The 21,020-nt window shown below is 36.3% G+C and overlaps 1 protein-coding gene across 1 annotated transcript in view; it reads right to left on the reverse strand.

Annotated features, from left to right (window-relative positions):
* LRP1B (LDL receptor related protein 1B) overlaps positions 1-21,020 on the reverse strand; it is a 2,198,408-nt gene that overhangs the window by 889,398 nt on the left and 1,287,990 nt on the right. The window contains 2 exon segments of the mRNA XM_018062463.1: positions 9,899-10,015; positions 19,131-19,256. Coding sequence (XP_017917952.1) covers positions 9,899-10,015; positions 19,131-19,256 — 243 coding nt within the window.

Below are 21,020 nucleotides of genomic sequence, written 5' to 3' on the forward strand. Positions count from 1 at the left end.
GGAAATTTATAATACCTAAGCTAACCCATAAAATGTTTAACAATACTGAATCAGGAGTGTAAATTGTACTCTCATTTCCAAACAAACAAATAAATAAGAAATGAGAATGTTTTAGAAAACAATTTACTTCCTTTCACAAAGAAAATAATGAAAGAATATCTGAAAGTTAGGCAGAGACAAAGGAACCAGAGAAGTGTAGGGGTTAAATGAGGAAATATCTTCTCATGGAAGACAAGAGGAAAAAAATGTTTCACGAAGTACAGCTGTGATGAAACTGTTGAGTTCAGTTCAGTTCAGTCACTCAGTTGTGTCCAACTCTTTGCGACCCCATGAATCACAGCATGCCAGGCCTCCCTGTCCATCACCAACTCCCTGAGTTCACTCAGAATCACACCCATCGAGTCCGTGATGGCATCCAGCCATCTCATTCTCTGTCGTCCTCTTCTCCTCCTGCCCCCAATCCCTCCCAGCATCAGAGTCTTTGCCAATGAGTCAACCTTCGCATGAGGTGGCCAAAGTACTGGAGTTTCAGCTTTAGCATCATTCCTTCCAAAGAAATCCCAGGGCTGATCTCCTTCAGAATGGACTGGTTGATCTCCTTGCATCCAAGGGACTCTCAAGAGTCTTCTCCAACACCACAGTTCAAAAGCATCATTTCTTCGGTGCTCAGCCTTCTTCACAGTCCAACTCTCACATCCATGCATGACCACTGGAAAAACCATAGCCTTGACTAGCCAGACCTTAGTCAGCAAAGTAATGTCTCTGCTTTTGAATATGCTATCTAGGTTGGTCATAACCTTTCTTCCAAGGAGTAAGCATCTTTTAATTTCATGGCTGCAATCACCATCTGCAGTGATTTCGGAGCCCCCCAAAATAAAGTCTGACACTGTTTCCACTGTTTCTCCAGCTATTTCCCATGAAGTGATGGGACCGGATGCCATGATCTTCATTTTCTGAATGTTGAATTTTCAGCCAACTTTTTCACTCTCCACTTTCACTTTCATCAAGAGGATTTTTAGTTCCTCTTCACTTTCTGCCATAAGGGTGGTATCATCTGCATATCTGAGGTTATTGATATTTCTCCCAGCAATCTTGATTCCAGCTTGTGTTTCTTCCAGCCCAGCGTTTCTCAATATGTACTCTGCATAGAAGTTAAATAAGCAGGGTGACAATATACAGCCTTGATGTACCCGTTTTCCTATTTGGAACCAGTCTGTTTTTACATGTCCAGTTCTAACTGTTGCTTCCTGACCTGCATATAGGTTTCTCAAGAAGCAGGTCAGGTGCTCTGGTATTCCCATCTCTCTCAGAATTTTCCACAGTTTATTGTAATCCACACAGTCAAAGGCTTTGGCATAGGCAATAAAGCAGAAATAGATGTTTTTCTGGAACTCTCTTGCTTTTTCCATGATCCAGCAGATGTTGGCAATTTGATCTCTGTTTCCTCTGCCTTTTCTAAAACTAGCTTGAACATCAGGGAGTTCACAGTTCATATATTGCTGAAGCCTGGCTTGGAGAATTTTGAGCATTACTTTACTAGCATGTGAGATGAGTGCAATTGTGCGGCAGTTTGAGCATTCTTTGGCATTGCCTTTCTTTGGGATTGGAATGAAAACTGACCTTTTCCACTTCTGTGGCCACTGCTGAGTTTTCCAAATTTGCTGGCATATTGAGTGTAGCACTTTCACAGCATCATCTTTCAGGATTTGAAACAGTTCAACTGGAATTCCATCACCTCCACTAGCTTTGTTCGTAGTGATGCTTTCCAAGGCCCACTTGACTTCACATTCCAGGATGTCTGGCTCTACAGATAACATTAAATACAAACTGATATGCCCTATCCAGATTTTTTTTTCCCCCTTGTTGAGCTTGAGAAAGACCATTTTCATGAGTTTCCACTTTTTATAGTTAACTAAGTGGCAGATGGATACACAAATTTTATTCAAATTTCCCAAGACATTAGTTGTGAGGAAAAAATTATATGATAGCTGATGAGATGTGTATGATCAAAGGAGAATTTGGTAGTTGTGCTGATAATAACCTTTTTAAAGAAAGTGAAAGCTGAACATGCATAAATATTAATGAGAAGAAACCAGTGGGTTAGACTGAAAATACAGGAGAGAGAAAAGTTACATTTTCTCTTTTTATACATTTTATGGCAGCAGAAATATTTGCAAAGACTGGATCCATATCTGAGAGTGATAAGCATCCCTGACAATTAAAATAATTATTTTTAAATAAGTTTACTTGAATTTTTAAATTTAAACTTGTATATATACACACAAATATATAGTTTTATACAAAATAGTGACAGAGATGGACTAGCTTATGGACATATATTGAGCCTAGAATTTCATTACCATATAAGGACCCAATCTTACTAAAGATTATACATATCAAAGAAAGGATATGTATAAATTTTCACTGATAAACATGCATCAATATTTAGAAAATTCACATATAAGCACACCAGGTAGCTTGTCATTTAGTTTCTTATTTCTTTCATAGCACTTGTCATAGTTTTTAAGTATTTTGTTTATTACTGATTGAATTTTGGTTTTCACCCTCTCTCTGTCTTTTACCTCTAACAGAAACTTTGCCTTTTTTAAACAATCTAGGCATGTAGAACATAGTAAATGAAAATTTGTGACTTGGTGAACTCTAGAAGATAGAAAAACTGAGTTTACAATATTTGAGAGCGGGCCAATAAAACACATAGTTGAGGCTCTGAAAAGGATACTGGCTCAGAAGAAAAAACAAAAGTTGCATTCTGACTGCCTTTTGGCAGTTTACCCTTGGGTAGGGTTCCAACTTCAGTTACCTAAGTTCTGCTTAAATGCTAGAAAATATCTCATAGCAATGAACAGCAACTCATGATTCAAATATTCACCTATGCATATAGCTTTCTGTTTGCAAAATGTTAGCTCAGCATGATGGAAATGATGTTTCCTTGATCAGTATAGGACTTCAGTCTGATATCTTTCAAAACATTAGAATAAAAATAAAAGGATATTGGAAATATTGCTATTTTCAAACTAATTGCAACTAGACCAACTCCAGCCACAGTTAAAAATATATATTTTCATTTGAGAATATACATACACACATATATAGTCTCATTTGAGAATAGAAAATTATTCAGAAAGAAGAAAAAAGATATATCTATAACAAATCTATTTAATAACATTTTATTGAATGACTACTAGATACTAGATACCAGGTGCTATATAGATTTTATATATATTATTTGATTTTGATTACATATATGTTTGAGTATACATGTACATTTGTGTGTATGTTTATATATATAAGAATGTGTATATAGTGTGTGTTTATGTGTGTACATATGTGTAATTAATAAACACCTAGTATTAATTAATTAATAACCAATGAGGTGATGAATGTTACTGAACTCTTTAAAGAAATCAAGCTTACTTTTGACAGAAATGTAAAGGGTTGCACCACAGAAGTGCACCATATGCACCTCTATGTAAAGGTCAGCACCAAAGAGGTAGTTTTAACTATCATTGCCCAGTGGCTAGCAAGCCAAGAAATTGCTTCTGTTAGTAGAAAGCTCTAGGTGCAAAGGAAAAGCAAGAGAAGTGGACTGAATCATGTAATAGAGAGACTTGGTGAGAAATTTAAACAGCAGGCAGGGACTAAATTAATAGGTATTAGGAGAGTAATTTTCACAAGTCAGGTTGCATACAGAATTACCTGTTCATCTTTTAAAACTGCCTATAACTGAGCCACTATTATACTTCAGTTGGTGAAAGAGGGCATAATAAAGTAGTGGATTACATTGTATGGCTCAAAAAGATTTGTCCAATTTTTAAACCCTAGTACCTGTGATTGTGACCTTATTTAGAAGGTGTCTTTGTAGATGTAATTAAGTTAAGGCTCTTGAGATGAGATCATCCTGGACTAAGAGTGGGCAATGACTGGTGTCCTTGTAGGAGAAAGAGACACAGAGAAGAATCTATGTAAAAACAAGACAATAGATTAGAGTTAGGCTGCCACAATCAAGAAGAGTCAGGAGCCCACAGAAACTGGAAAAGGCAAGAAAGCATTCCCTTTAGGAGAGGCTCTGCTAACATCTTCTGTTTGACCACTTCCAATTTACCTTGATTCATGGACCTAACATTCCAGGTTCTTATGCAATATTGTTCTTTACAGCATCGGACTTTACTTCCATCACCAGTCACATCCAAACTAGGCATTGTTTATGCTTTGGCTCTGCTTCTTCATTCTTTCTGGAGTTATTACTCTTCTCCAGTAGCATAATGGGCACCTATTGACCTGGGGAGTTCATCTTTCAGTGTCGTATCTTTTTGACTTTTCATACTGTTCATGGGGTTCTCAAGGCAAGAATATTGAAATGGTTTGCCATTCCCTTCTCTAGTGGACACATTTTGTCAGAACTCTCCACCATGACCTGTCCTACAGGTGGCCCTACACGGCATGGCTCATAGTTTTATTGAGTTAGACAAGGCAGTGATCCATGTGATCAGTTTGATTAGTTTTCTATGACTGTGGTTTCCATTCTGTCTGCCTTCTGATGGAACAGGATAAGGATAAGAGGCTTATGGAAGCTTCCTGATGGGAGAGATTGACTGGGGGGAACTGGGTCTTGTTTTAATGGGCGGGGCCATGCTCAGCAAATCTTTAATCCAATTTCTGTTGATAGGTGGGGCGGGGCTGTGTTCCCTCCCTGTTATTTGATCTGAGACCAAACTATGGTATGGGTAATGAAGATAATGGCAACCTCCTTCAAAAGGTCTTGTATAGCCAATGTTGTGTTCAGTGCGCCTAACCCTGCATCAGGCCACCTTTGACCGATGCCTCTGCCAGAGACTCCTGGACACTCGCAGGGAAGTTTGTTAAAGTGATGCACTCAATATGCCAGCAAATTTGGAAAACTCAGCAGTGGCCACAGGACTGGAAAAGGTCAATTTTCATTCCAATCCCAAAGAAAGGCAACGCTAAAGAATGTTCAAACTACCACACAATTTCACATCTCACATGCAAGCAAAATAATACTCAAAATTCTCAAAGCCAGGCTTTAATAGTATATGAACTGAGAACTTCCAGATGTTCAAGCTGGATTTAGAAAATGTAAAGGAACCAGAGATCAAATTGCCAACATCCATTGGATCATTGAAAAAGCAACCCAAAAATTGTTAAACTAAATTTTAAAATAAACAACTATGCTATTTTTGACTATTAATTGTCCAAGGGGCAAAAATGCAAGTTTGTGTTAAATATTCTAATCATGAAATACCCTTATATTTAATGCTACAATGTGGAAATGGGAATGACATTTATTTGGGTAATTGCTCCCATCATAAATTAGTTTTGTATATATAAACAGTCATTAAGTGTATGTTAAATAAAATCAAATATGAAAGTTGATTCCCTTAAGCCAGTAGTTCCTAAAGTGTGGTCCCTGGAATGACCTACAGGATCAGAGGCTCTGGGAATGGGTTCTAGCTTTCTGTTTTTGAGTGAACCATACAGAGATTTTGATTTATGCTCAAGATTAAAAAAAGGTGCCTTAATGGTACTAGAATCTGAGTGATTATTCATTACCCTGGGATGAGGCATGGGCAGATAATTTTTAAGCTTCTCAGGCGATTCATTAATTGACAGCTAAAGTTGAGAACCAGTCATGTTGAGAACTAGGACATGATAGTCATGTCCTTAAAATGAGATTGGCCATTTAGCTCCTTGACATACTTCTGAGACAAGTTTAATAATTCTAACATTTCCTCTCTTATTTGCAGCATCAAATTACAGATTCCCCTTTCTATAGAGGGAATATACTAAAACATTTAAAATAGTATTTACATATTAAGAGAAAATCCTCAAGGGCCTTCCTAATTATGTAAGTGTGTGCACACACATAATCTGAACCCCAAATATGCAATTAACTTGTAAAGGCAAATGCACATAAAATTAATTAGGTTTGTAAAGAGGTCATAGTGAATCCCACTGAAAGTTTGATCCCCCTTATAGTCCCTCTGATGCTGGGAGGAATTGGGAGCAGGAGGAGAAGGGGATGACAGAGGATGAGATGGCTGGATGGCATCACTGACTCGATGGGAGTGAAATCCGGGAATTGGTGATGGACAAGGAGGCCTGGCGTGCTGTGATTCATGGGGCCGCAAAGAGTTGAACACGACTGAGTGACTGAACTGAACTGATAGTCCCTTCAGCTCCTAATTACTACCAGAAGCATTTTTAGTCACACATTTTTCATGTTTTTAAACTCAAACTGTAATATTCTTTTCAATGTAAAACAATCATTATTAAACATAACAGAGGTGGTTTATGGAACTGAGGTATAAAAAGAAAAATGATTACAGAATTTCCTAGTTGGAGTAAATTTACAGGCACTTGGCTAACACCATCAGGAGAAGTGAAATATGATCAGTCCAAGTTTTTAATAATGCTTAATAAAACTGGAAATTAGCTGAAACTATATTTATTTCTGGATTATTGCCAAGTAGAGTGACTGCTTTTTTTTTAATGCAGCGAATTAAACAAGTTACATCTTTTTGTGTGTGTGTGTCATTTTGTATTCAGTGGAGAGATAATTTCTGTTATGAGAGAAATTTAGGCCATTCTCCCTAAACATTAAAAGTTTATGGAAAGCTTCTCTACTGATGTAGATTTTGAGTTAAAATGACAATCTGAGAGATAAAAGTATGTTGCTAAAGAGAGAAACATGTTTCTTATGCTATAAAAGGAAAATGGTACTGAGACCAGCCCATATGATTTACTGATATTATCTAAAATTTCATTTTTGGAACTATGCTATTTGACAAATAAACTTCACATTGTCTGTATATCCAGTGGTGTGCTGGAGGCATCTTGTACCAGCTTACAGAGCCAGTTCTTAAATTTTTAGGGATTTTTGAGTCAGTTGTTAAGCACACAGGCACTATTTTAAAACATGATAAATCATATAAACTTACAATTAAGTAATGTTGAAAACAAGGCTAATTAATACTCACAGTTTATAATTTTCTAGGTATTTTGCTTTTGAAGTTATTTATGCTGATTGTGTCTGTATCATGGAAATACTACATATTGTTATGCACATGTTCTCCTCCGTATTCAGAGAGTCATGTTGGCAAATTGATATTGGCCATAGTGGGAGTATTTGCATCACAAAAATAAGCAAACACTGGATTGGGGCTCTTCTCCACTAAGATATGTTGATTTACCAACACAGAAATGAATAAAACTCACTACAGGTGTTTGTGCATTTAAATCAGATATTTACGGATATATAATGGCAACCTACTCCAGTACTCTTCCTGGAAAATCCCATGGACAGAGGAGTGTGGTAGTCTACAGTCCATGCAGTTGCGAAGAGTCGGACATGACTGAGTGACTTCACTTCAATTCATTTCATAATGGCTTTAACTTCCCTAGTAGCTCAGTATGTAAAGAATCTGCCTGCAATTTTGGAGAACTGGGTTCGATTCCAGGTTGGGAAGATCCCTGGAGAAGGAAATGGCAACCAACCCATTATAGTATACTTGCCTGGAGAATCCCACAGACAGAGGAGTCTGGCAGGCTAGAGCCCATGGAGTTGCAAAAGTTGGACATGACTTAGTGACTAAACCACCATAACTAAACCACCATTATCTGCCCCCTATCTGCACCTTATCCTTGGCTTCCAAACCAAGTTCACCAAAATGGTTGAGTTTTAGTTTTAAGCATACTTGGATTCATGGTCTAGTCTTGTTATTTATCAGTTTTGTTATCTCACACATGTTATTCACGACTTTAAATGTTGACTCTCTTAACTGTAAAATGTGGAGAGTAATATACTTCCAGTAGATTTGTCGTAAAGATTCAGTAAGAAAATACGTCTGGACTCCTGACACTTTTTGTCCACTTACCTCGTGAAAAGTTTGTTAGTTTGTTGGCATGATTATTTTAATTATTATTGAAATTTTAAGGATTTTTCTCTTTTGATTCAAATTACTAAAATAAAGAAAAAAATATTGTACTAGATCCATTACTAAAAATAAGTCAGCTCAAAGTCCTGATCAAAATTCTCTAAACAGCTCATCACAAATTTCCTAGTCTGTTTTTCATGGCATTTCTTATCTGACTTGGGATTCTAACTCCAGACCTTCTCTACATTTAATGTTTTCAGGTTGCTCATTATCTTTCTGGGATACTCTGGATGGAGATGCTAAGAGCAGAAAGCATTTAAGTTTTTCTAAAAAGTAGAGCCCTCTAGAAGCAGACCCAGCCATATGATTAGTCTGGACATTGGAAAGGAGAGAAAATACACTGCTCACTCACCTTAATTGGCCAGCCCTCAGAAATTCTACATGTTAAATGTAGAAATATGTAATTCTCTATTATTATTTTTTTTTTTAGCATCTCTACTGTCTTCTGTGGAATGTCAATTGCCAATGAATAATACTTACTTTATCTAGATTTTTTTGAGAGGTTGTAAACTCAAATGTTATAGGGACTTAGTGTGGTATAAAAAGAAATTTAAAAAGAAAATTTTTAGGTAAACAGAGCACACATGCTAAACAGAACCATTTTAATTGAGGATTTAGAAAAAAGTCTCCTTATTTCTCTATTGGTAGAAATACTATAATATAGAGTCAAAATATTAAAAATACATACCCAGCTGTATTCTATTTTAATAAATGTGCTACACATGTCTAATTTATGCTGTTCCATAGTAATTTAAAATATCCAAAGCCATGACTGAAATAAAGTGGAAGACTTAGAAAATCTGGTTCATTTCCTTATTGTGTTTTAGTACACAAATGATAATACGGCCTACCGATATATGGGTACAGTTCAGTTCAGTTCAGTCGCTCAGTCATGTCTGACTCTTTGCAACGTCATGAATCGCAGCCCGCCAGGCCTCCCTGTCCATCACCAACTCCCAGAGTTCACTCAGACTCACGTCCATCAAGTAGGGGATACCATAAAGCCATCTCATCCTCTGTCATCCCCTTCTCCTCCTGCCCCCAATCCCTCCCAGCATCAGTCTTTTCCAATGAGTCAACTCTTTGCATGAGGTGGCCAAAGTACTGGAGTTTCAGCTTTAGCATCATTCCTTCCAAAGAACACCCAGGGCTGATCTCCTTCAGAATGGACTGGTTGGATCTCCTTGCAGTCCAAGGGACTCTCAAGACCACAGTTCAAAAGCATCAATTCTTGGGTACAAATGGGTATAATTAAATTTGCAGCTTTATGTAATAATAGGAATTTTGCCTTTAAAAAAGTGTTTTCAGCTAATAAAAATTTTGTCTTTCAGATGATACAACTCTTTAGAAATGTAACAAATGGTTTATCAACTATGTATTCTCAGCCCTTATAGTGTATTGCTCCAGAGTGTAACACATGCATACAAATTAAAAGCATGTCCTCCTCAGTTACTCTACATGTCACTGAATGAGCTATTTTGTTTGAAAAATTTAATCATTACAGACATAAGATTAATAATGAACATTTGAGAATGTCCTGTTCACCTTATAATAATCACTTCCTACTAAAATCTGCAATGTTTGGATCCATTTATTTTAGCCAACGATATGCCTTGTGAATGCATACATTCTACAGTTAAAGTCAACACTCAGGCCCAAAAGGCAGTAATAAAAAGTAACATCTTCTGCCTTGTCAACTTGTATTTATAAAGAAATAAATAGCCTTTTAAAAGAGATGATAGTGATATAACCTGTTTGAAAGTTAGAAAGTTAAATGAAAGTTAAGTCACTCAGTCGTGTCCGACTTCGCGACCCCATGGATTGTAGCCTACAATGCTCCTCCATAATTGGGATTTTCTAGGCAAGAGTACTGGAGTGGGTTGCCATTCTCTTCTCCAATAACAGCTTGAAAGCTCACAACTTACCACAAGATGCTATTTCGTCCGTGTGGTCCCCACAGTCGTCTTCCCGGTCACACAGCCATGCTCTGGGAATGCAGCGCCCATTTCCACAGGAAAACTGGTCCACTTGGCATGTCCTGGCTAAGGTGATCAATTAATGCACAGAGGGAAAATTTAGAGACCTTTTGAATAATATCAAGGAAAAAATAAATCATACAATAACTCTTTTACACATAAGATATTACATTGCTCTATTAGATAAAATATTTTTAAATTAAATCTTTATTAAAATTCTGGTAATGCCAGCTTGTCAGCCTTTTCTAAAGTTCACATGCTCTGCCCTTCAATTAAATGAATGCTAAGTGACAAGATATTCTGTAATCCTCACACATATTCATAAATGAAGCTGTGAATTCATTATTTTACAATTTTTGTCTGGCACATGCTGATGAATATATGACTGAATTAAATTTTCTCCAATTTTTAATTAACAAAAAATTATTTTGCATAGCCTTGGATGATAAACCGAGAAACTTGCTGTAATAAAGGTGGCAGGATTTAGAGATATCAGGGTAACTGGTTTCTAATCATGGGGTCAAAACTGTCTTTGTCCTCTAATGTTTTCAATGCATTTATTTTTGATCTACAAATGAGTTCAAGTATGGATCAAGAATGCAGAAAATATTTTTTGAAAATATATATTTAGCCTTAAAATGGAATTTTTAAACTTACTTTTAAGTGTAGTGATACAAAAATGTATAACATTTCAATCAAAGTATATTAACGAACTTTGCTTTGAGCTCTTGTAAAGGTTTCAAGGAATACACACAGGAAACCTTGCTTTCTTTGCTAGCCAAGGGCAGTGGTTTAAAATTATTTAGTAAAGGGGTTATGTTCTATAAGGCATTTGATTGCCTTTTTCTATTATAATCAGATCAACTTTTGAAAGCATGAGAGCCTAGATAGCTGCTTAATTCTTCTTCCAGGCCTTAGTTTGTCACATACTTATTTTTAAATGTTTGATTTTATTTTCCCTTTTGTCACTCTAAACTACAAATCTGCTTTCCTATTTTATCAGTATACCAGCACTCCTTTTAATTAGACAAAAGTAAGGAGTGGGGAAACTGGGAAGGAGACACTCAGACCTATTACTATTTGTGTTAGATGAAGATTTGACAGTTGAGGAACAATTAGAGTCTGAGTTCCTGTAGTTATGATCTGAGAACATTGCTTGGTTTATAGACATCCCCTTGTTTCCTTGGCTTGAGAAACAGACAGGTGTGTTCCTATTTCATCAGAACACCCTGTGAACTTCTTTAATACTAATGTCTTGTATAAAATAGAATGTAGTTCAAAGTCATCCAAACACACTAAAATGGGTTTCCATAATTCAGAGTTTCAGAAGCATTTAAAATAGTTTCTGGAAAGTCATATACTTTACATTACATAAAGAAAGTAATTTTCTTTAAGAAAACTGCACTTGCTCTGTAAAGATGTATGTACATTATTGGTGAATATTTAGAAGATTACTTGAGAAAAAACAAACAAAAAAAAAAACCATTCTGATTTGATTTCTTAGGTTGGATATAGTGTTTCTACTCTCAGTATCTCTAATTTGAAAGACCAAGAAAAGTTTTCCACTGTATTTGGCTTTGATTATGTGGATAAGGGTACTGAATCTAAAATATATTATGCCATATATGATTTTTTCTTTTTCACAAGTAAATTGGTTTAGATTAATAGACTTTAAATAGCCCAACAAACAAGTATGATTCTGAAGTTTTCAATGTTGAAAGTTTAAGGTAAGATTTAATATTCCTACATTACTTTATTTTGTTAACCTTATGGATTTTCTGCAAAATTACTCTAACATTTAGAGTAAATCAACAATGTTCCTAGTGTCAACTACAAATTGGCATTTGCCATCTAGGGTAAAGCATCTGCCTGCAATGCAGGAGACCTGGGTTCGATCCCTGGGTCAGGAAGATTCCCTGGAGAAGGAAATGGCAACCCACTCCAGTACTCTTGCCTGGAAAATCCCATAGACAGAGAAGTCTGGTAGACTACAGTCCATGGGGTTGCAGAGTCTGACACGACTGAGCTACTTCACTTCACTTATCCCTCTACAAGGATTAATTCATATGCTGCTGCAGCTACTGACCTTCAACACCCGTGAAAGGAGTTCAGGGTAGAGATCAGAAACAGGGCATTCTGTACCCAGGGGAAAACTGGCAGAATAGGTGGTCAGACAGTTAGACATTTTCAGGAGCCAATTTTATGAATCCAATTCTTGTATCTCCTCATATCTAGAAAACCACTAAAATCCTTCATGGTGATGACTGCTTCTCTTGACTAGCAAAAGCTTCATAAGACTAGTAGAAACATTTTGGAAAAAATATGTGCTTGATTACACATACTCTCCCTTCACCAAAATCACCTATATACTGATCTTTCCCCTTTGTCTCTTTGAAGCAGTTTATCAGAGCTATCTGAGGTGTCTCCCAGGACGCAGTCCTCATTCTGCCTCAAATAAAACTTAAGTTGTAACTCTCACATTATGCTTTTTTTTTTAAGTCAACACTGCTGCTGCTAAGTCACTTCAGTAGTGTCCAACTCTGTGTGACCCCATGGATGGCAGCCCACCAGGCTCCCCTGTCCCTGGGATTCTCCAAGCAAGAACACTGGAGTGGGTTGCCATTTCCTTCTCCAATGCATGAAAGTGAAAAGTGAAAGTGAAGTTGCTCACTCGTGTCCGACTCTTTGCGACCTCATGGACTGCAGCCTACCAGGCTCCTCCGTCCATGGGATTTTCCAGGCAAGAGTACTGGAGTGGGTTGCCATTGCCTTCTCCTAGGTAATTTTAATAAAACCACATTTGCATTAGCCTAAAGAAGAGTGAAGATGTTGGCATTGGTTAACTTGGTGGGAAGAGGAAAGCACAGAGCTGTGAGACAGATTATTAGCTTTTTCTCTTACATGTCTCTGTATCATTTCATTGATCACAGTAAATACTTTTTACCTTTCGAGTTATAAGAGAAACTGAATAACACAGTTTTACTTTCCACTCTTCCTCCTGTTTTTTTTTCCTCCCTCTCTCTTTCCTTCCCTTCTTCCCCCCTCCCTGCCTTCCTCTTTTCTTTTGTTCTCTCTACATTTCTTTTTCTAAATCTCTCCTTTTCTCCCTCATTTACTACACATTTATTCCTTCCACCTTTCTGGTTTTCTTGCCTTGAAGAAAAAAAGATATTATCACATATTTTCATCTCTATTAAATCTTCTAATTGACCCATAATGAGATTATATTATAATCCCCAACAAATGTTTTTCCATTTGATTCTCTTGTGTCACTCTCCTAGTCATTCATGTTTAATTCTAACCAGTTTTCTCCGGTTCTCTTCTTTCACCAGCACTGCTTTAATGATTAGAAAGGAGAATGAGAAAGGACTCCTAGGTACCTATCTTACATCATGTAGGACACATCTCACATTGTGATGGGAATTTGCGTATCACCTCATTAACTAGGAAACTTGAACGACTATTATGACTCCTTATTTCAAAGAAAAATTATTGGCTTATGATAAAAGGAGACTATGCCCTGAAAATATATGAATTCATTATCTTTTCTAAACATGGAGAAAATAATCTGTTTATTTAGGCAAATTTAACAGATTTCTAGATAAGAAAAATGCTTCATTCCATAAATCTACAAGCACTGTCTATATGATTTAATCAGATTGACTAAATTATCACCTTTTAATCACTAGATTTGTATCAAGAAGACACAACCTTGACTTTCTCAGTTCTTCTCTCCATCAATTCTAAATTAGTTTGGAGGTGAGATTAGCAGAGCAGCCCCAGAGGAATCTAATTTTGTAGCAAATTCTGCTCTAATGAAGAGGAACTTTACACCTCCTCAGTGGAACTGTTTATTTAGCAGAGAATCAGAAATTCACTGTCAAAATGTGAATTTTTTCTACCTATCACTAAGGATGCTTCCCCTGTGGTCTTGTAGCAGTGAGAAATCCCACAGTGAGCAGGAACAAGGAGGGAGAGGAGGACTGAGCTTGATACACTGGTCCCAAACTATACCTGCACTGTATCAAAGCATTCTATTTGAACAAAATCTATGTCATATGTAAAAATACTCTCCAATTTATCTTGTAAAAAAAAATTCTGATTTAAAAAAATATATCAGGTTTCCTTAACACAATCCTAGTGGTATAGTTTGAATTTAGTTAACATTTGTGGGGGATGTGAGAACAAATATTATGTAATTGAAGCAGAACTCTATGCTGTGGGAAAAAGCTGGTCTGATACTGCCTAGGCTTGAAGGCGAGGATCATCACGGTAACTACTTTTCATCTTTTCCATGGGGATGGTTTTGATCCCTGTCTCCTGTACAATGTCACGAACCTCAGTCCATAGTTCATCAGGAACTCTATAAGACCTAGTCCCTTAAATCTATTTCTCACTTCCACTGTATAACCATAAGGGATTTGATTTATGTCATACCTGAATGGTCTAGTGGTTTTCCCTACTTTCTTCAACTTAAGTCTGAATTTGGCAATGAGGAGTTCACAATCTGAGCCACAGTCAGCTCCCGGTCTTGTTTTTGCTGACTGTATAGAGCTTCTCCATCTTTGGCTGCAAAGAATATAATCAATCTGATTTCCGTGTTGACCATTTGGTGATGTCCATGTGTAGAGTGTTCTCTTGTGTTGTTGGAAGAGGGTGTTTGCTATAACCAGTGTGTTCTCTTGGCAAAACTCTATTAGCCTTTGCCCTGCTTCATTCTGTACTCCAAGGCCAAATGTGCCTATCACTCCAGGTGTTTCTTGACTTCCTACTTTTGCATTCCAGTCCCCTACAATGAAAAGAGCATCTTTTCTTGGTGTTAGTTTTAAAAGGTCTTGTAGGTCTTCATAGAACCATTCTTCAGCTTCTTCAGTGTTACTGGTTGGGGCATAGGCTTGTATCACCGTGATATTGAATGGTTTGCCTTGGAAATGAACAGAGATCATTCTATCATTTTTGAGATTGCATCCAAGTACTGCATTTTGTATGCTTTTGTTGACTATGATGGCTACTCCATTTCTTCTAAGGGATTCCTGCCCACAGTAGTAGATATAATGGTCATCTGAGTTAAATTCACCCATTCCAGTTCATTTTAGTTCACTGATTCCTAGAATGTCGATGTTCACTCTTGCCATCTCCTGTTTAACCACTTGCAATTTGCCTTGATTCATGGACCTAACATTCCAGGTTCCTATGCAATACTTCTCAGCATTGGACCTTGCTTTTATCACCAGTCACATCCACACCTGGGTATTGTTTTTGCTTTGGCTCCATCCCTTCGTTCTTTCTGGAGTTATTTCTCCACTGATCCCCTGTAGCATATTGGACACCTAATGACTTGGGGAGTTCCTCTTTCAGTATCCTATCATTTTGCCTTTTCATACAGTTCATAGGGTTCTCAAGGCAAGAATACTGAATCGGCTTGCCATTAAAAGATGCTTACTCCTTGGAAGGAGGGTTATGAACAACCTAGATAGCATATTAAAAAGCAGAGATATTACTTTGCCAACAAAGGCCCATCTAGTCAAGGCTATGGTTTTTCCAGTGGTAATGTATGGATGTGAGAGTTGGACTGTGAAGAAAGCTGAGCGCCGAAGAAATGATGCTTTTGAACTGTGGTGTTGGAGAAGACTCTTGCGAGTTCCTTGGACTGCAGAGATCCACCCAGTCCATTCTAAAGGAGATCAGCCCTGTGTGTTCATTGGAAGGACTGATGCTGAGGCTGAAACTCCAATCCTTTGGCCACTTCATGCAAAGAGTTGATTCATTGGAAAAGACCCTGATGCTGGGAGGGATTGGGGGCAGGAGGAGAAGGGGATGATAGAGATGGCTGGATGGCATCACTGACTCTACACATGAGTTTGGGTGAACTCCAGGAGTTGGTGATGGACAGGGAGGCCTGGCATGCTGCAATCCGTGGGGTCACAGCATTGGACACGACTGAGCGACTGAACTGAAATTCTCATCTTTGGCCTCTCGATCTCCCTCAAAAGTACACAAAACTATGTTTTCTTATTGTTGATGAAAAACAACTCCTAAACCCTGCCTATCAGCTCTGTTCCACCCCTTTGTGTACCCCTTTTCCCTTGCAGGCTCTGCCTCCGACAGCCCCCTACCCTCTAAGGACTTCACCCTCCACAACCTATGGTCCCCAATCAGTTACTTATTTTTTTTAGTCAAATATTTCCATCACTTAGAAAAGTATAGGAAGTATCATTAAAATCTGTTTGTCTTCTTATAGAACTATCACATCTTAATTTTTTCTACATTTGCTACAGATTTTAATTTAAATAAAAGTATTATACTTACATTTGAAATCCTTTATGTAATCTTTCCCAATCACATTTCTCTTTTCTTTCATAGAGGTAATTGTCATCCTTAGTTTTTTTTTTTAATCTCCGTATTTTACTCCTATTTTTATATATTTGTTAATCAATAAGCACATATAGAACATTTTTGCATATTTATATTTCATATGAATGGCACTGAATTGCTTATTGTTATAAGATTTTGAGTTTACACTGCTTTTTGAAATTCCTGTTGATATTTGAGTTTTAATTTTTCATTTTAATTGTGAATACCACATGGTCTTATTAGGTTATATTTTCTAATTAAATGATTCGAACTGTTATTTAGACATTTTTCTAATTTATTTATTTATGTTTGGTAAGGCTTAGCTTAGACACCCCCTCCTCTAGTAGGCCTTCCAGGAGAGCCAATGATTAATTAGTAGCACTTTTTGTGCTCCCATTTGAAGGTCAACATAGTTCTATGGGAATGAACTGTTTGAATGTCTTTCTCTTCATCTTATCTCATAACTTCTTAAAGAAATTACTGTGTTTTTTTCCTCATTCTATCTGCAATGCTGTGACAGATATTTACTGAATTAGTAGATCCACTGAGGAGAAATCCCAAAGAAAAATAATACAAAGTTAGTTTGTTATAGGAAAGAATTTTCATTTAAATATAAAGTAGCCACACTGCTAAAGGCTACAGGATAGTGGATTCAATTACAAAATAATCCCCATATGAGTATTATTTTATCTAGGATACATATCCATGTACACATCTATATCTAGAAATGCAGAGAAATAACTCAACCAGGGAACTCATTTAATGAATTTCCCATATTTTTCCAAGATGGTGAGCTGTATGACCTATTCATTTTGGTAAAACAAAATGGAAATACATTGTAACACGACAGCATAGTTTTCAAAGTTAAAAGCCATATTTATTTTTCTCTTTGTATCTTGTTTTTCAATTTAGAAAGACATGAGGTGACCATAATCACTATCATAAATATGATAAGAAGACCTAATGGTGAGTAGCAGACTCCAGCTGCTGTCAGTTAAAGTAGCACTTGAGGAGCAAGCAAGTGGCGTTCTATTTTCTAGTGAACCAAGTCCTGGAGTGTCTTAAAAATCTTACTCATTAGGATTAATTTTTTTATTTGTTCTTATACATAACATTTTCACTCTTTCTATGTAAGTAGCTGATCAGTCCTAAATCCTTCTTTAAAAATCATGTAGAAACAAACAGATTAGTAAAAATCAAATAGAAATGAAGAAGACATGGTATTATGAATTGAGACAGCAGTGCCTGATAATTTAAGGTGAAAGCAGACCTATCTGTTTAGGATGTAATACTATATAGTTCCTGAGTTGAATCTTAATCTAAAAGAATAATAAATGCACTAATTTAGAAAGATGCTTCAATGTAAATTGCAGTCATATTCTAAGAGTGATCTGGGAAACATTAAATTGACCATGTCTAGATTTCTAGCTAATCCTCAGGATAACATAGTTTGGTAAAAAGAGCAATGGCCCTGGAGAGAGATGAAGTGAGTTTTCCTAAATCCTTACCAATGATATGAGTTACGGCAAATCTCTTCTTCCACCTCAACTATGAAAAGAATGAACTTGAAGGCAGAAGCCTAGGCCCATCTGGTCTCTAAAGGTCCCTTTCTGTGAGACAGTCTTTGGCAAAACACCCTTATGAAAGACACGAAATATCTTGAAAATAATCAGTTGCTCTAAAAGAGTAGACTGAGCTTTTAATCAAGGGACAGGAGAAGATGAGCCCGTGGATCCTCAGTAAATATGTGACCATGGAAAATAAAAGAATATAGAATGGAGGCTAGGATTACAGAATGGTGACTATTTCATTCTTGCTGTTATTTAGTACATGGTGCAAAGCTCTGGAAAATTCATACTTCTACAGAGTTGAAAGTAATAAATGTGGGAATTGAGGTACAGGGAGGCACAAGTCTTTCCAAGAACATCAGTTTCAAAATCCAAGTACAAACCAGGCTTCTTGACCTCTTGGTCTTTTCTCTATGTGTTGCCTTTGCAGTTTTTTCTAATGCATTATAATAATTTGTATTTAGTATGGCTTATTTTGGCAAAAAGAAAAAGTGAAGTGGTTTATAGATTTTAACAGTATATGTAATGATTAAAAAATACTGATCATATTAATAAGAGTCACTAAATATATGATTTTTTGTCATTGTTTAAAGAGAAGCACTAGGCAGTTGCTAGTCAGGATCATTTTTCAACACTTATCTGATTAAGAATGATCTTTTTGGCCCTCTGCTGCAATGTGTACCATGAGCTGTATATTCCCATTCAATGAGAATCTAGCTAAGGATTCAAAGATTTATTGCAATACAATAAATAGTATGGAAATATAAATAGGCTTAGTGGACTTGGGATTTTATTAAAAACAAAACAAAACAAAACAAAACACATGAATAGTGTGCCAGGAACAGAAACCTATTTACAGAGATATTCTACAGAAGACTAAACAAAAACATATAAATTATTGTTTCAAGGTTAAAATAATAATAATAATTCTCCTTGTGAGATAGCCTAAATCATAGTATACTCACAAACCTCTCCCTCCATTACCAAGTAAAATTTAGCGGGGACAAGTTTTGTCCAAGTGGTGTACTGACAGTCAACCTGCATGGATAAGATGCCAAATTCCTTTGAAAAGCAGAGTGATACCCAAAGAATAAGTAAAAGATAGTTTGCATTCTAGCCTTTGTGGCATCGAACTCTGAATTCATTTGCTACTGCAATAATAAGATCATCAGCACTAGGAAAGTTGAGTTTAGTTTCAGGCATCTTTATGAAGACTAAGTGTGGAAGAGATTTACATATGCATCTAAGCAAACCTTTACCTGAACATGTTTGATTGGATTCATCTTCATTGCTCCCACAATCATTAGCTCCATCACAAAGCCATCTCTTGGGGATACAGCGATTATTCTTGCATTTAAATTGATCATCAGGACAGCTATGATTGTCTGGGGTGGAAAGGGGGAGAAGAGGAGAAGAAAATTTAATAATTTTAAACTAGATAAAATTATGATTATTTTAAGGGAAAGATATAGATAATTTACAGTAATTATATTATAGTACAATTGATCTATATCTTCTGTCATTCATTGTCTCATATTTTATACCAAATAATAATACACTAGGCTGTGTTAAAATGTAGTAGTCGTATAGAAAAGATCAAGGAATTCAAGTTCATATACAAAGAAATATATTCATTTTTCAAGTCTGCAGTAAAACCAACCGACTCTCTTTTCTCAGCCCTAATCACAATAGGTGATTTAGCTTCAGATTTTTTAGCAAAAACATAAAGTTAACCTCAATTGTTAATGTGGAACATAACAAGTATGTCTCAAATAACTTAATCATATATCAAAAATACTTTTTTTTAAACCATACATCTACACAAGTACTTCTTGAAACATTAAATAAGCTTGATTGTGTAACGTTTTACTCAATGTTTCCTGGGGCCTGAAGGAAAATTCTAGAGAAAAAATGCGTTACTGGAGTTGGTGCTAAATAGGAGATTCTGAGTAATTTTAATAATGAAAATGATCATCATGAGTCTTTTCCCCTAATACAAGCAAATAAACTTGAAGCTGCAAAATATACTGAGGACATGATCAGCCCTCTAAGGGAAGCTGACCACAGCTAAGGATTAAACCTCTAATATCTAAGCACAGCAGGAGGCCATTTACAGTTTACCTCCTGTGATCTTTTCCCCTGCATTCTGGAGTCTAAATTCCTAACTGATTTGGCATGTTCTTCAGTATCCGTTTCATAATTTCAACATTCTTTCTGAGGTAATTTTCCTTGTGCCCAGTAGTTGCACTTCTGTATGATAAAAATACATGTTGGTATTAGTTTTATTTAGAATTTGAAAAAATAGCCAATTTTTCATGCTGTTGCATAGCAAATGTATTCCTTTCTAGTCAGTTTCTACAAAACACTATTTATTTAAAGTAGTCATAGTGATGAAGCAGTTTTTATCACTTTTCAGAAGTTCTCTTTTGTGCATAGTAAATAAATGTGAGGAAAAGGCCTTGTGCTTTCTGGTATTTATGTGTGATTAACATCTTCTATTCACTTTAGGGACTTTAACAAGAATAGCTGCTCAGGAGGATAAAAGTCATCCAATATATTAGAGGGTCAACATTTTCAAGTACTAACATCATGCATAAGCACTTTCGAGAAGCTTGATCAGAAACCTTTGCTATTTTCACAATGTTATAAATGGGAGATTAAAAAGGAGGACCAAATATAATCCATTGTCTTGTGATTTGGAGTTGAGAAGTAAAATAATAACAGAATTCAAGGTTGAAGCTTATGAGTATTTGCAATCTAAAATAAACTCCTGAAATGAATTATGCAGTGCTGATATATTAACTATGGGATCCCAGGAATATAATGCTGCTTAGAATCATTGCAATGTTTAAAGAAGACACCGTATTGCAGAAGGTGACCAGAGATGTTTAATTTTACTTTGCCCCTCTGATTCAGTCATTCATTCATCCATGTGCTAGTTACTGTGCTAGACACTGAGACTACAAAGATGCTACAAATTAATGTGTCCCCTCATATTCATCTATGAGATACATCAAATATAAGCATGTAGCTGCAATATAGTTTTGCAACTACCATAACAAAAGAATATCCAAGAGATGTTTAACTCAAGTGGGCTGTATTGAGAAAAGAGATGGCTAGCATACAAAAAAGACTTCCCTGTGGAGATA

This window comes from Capra hircus, chromosome 2 (assembly GCF_001704415.2).
Source record: "Capra hircus breed San Clemente chromosome 2, ASM170441v1, whole genome shotgun sequence".
NCBI classification, from domain to species: Eukaryota; Metazoa; Chordata; class Mammalia; order Artiodactyla; family Bovidae; genus Capra; species Capra hircus.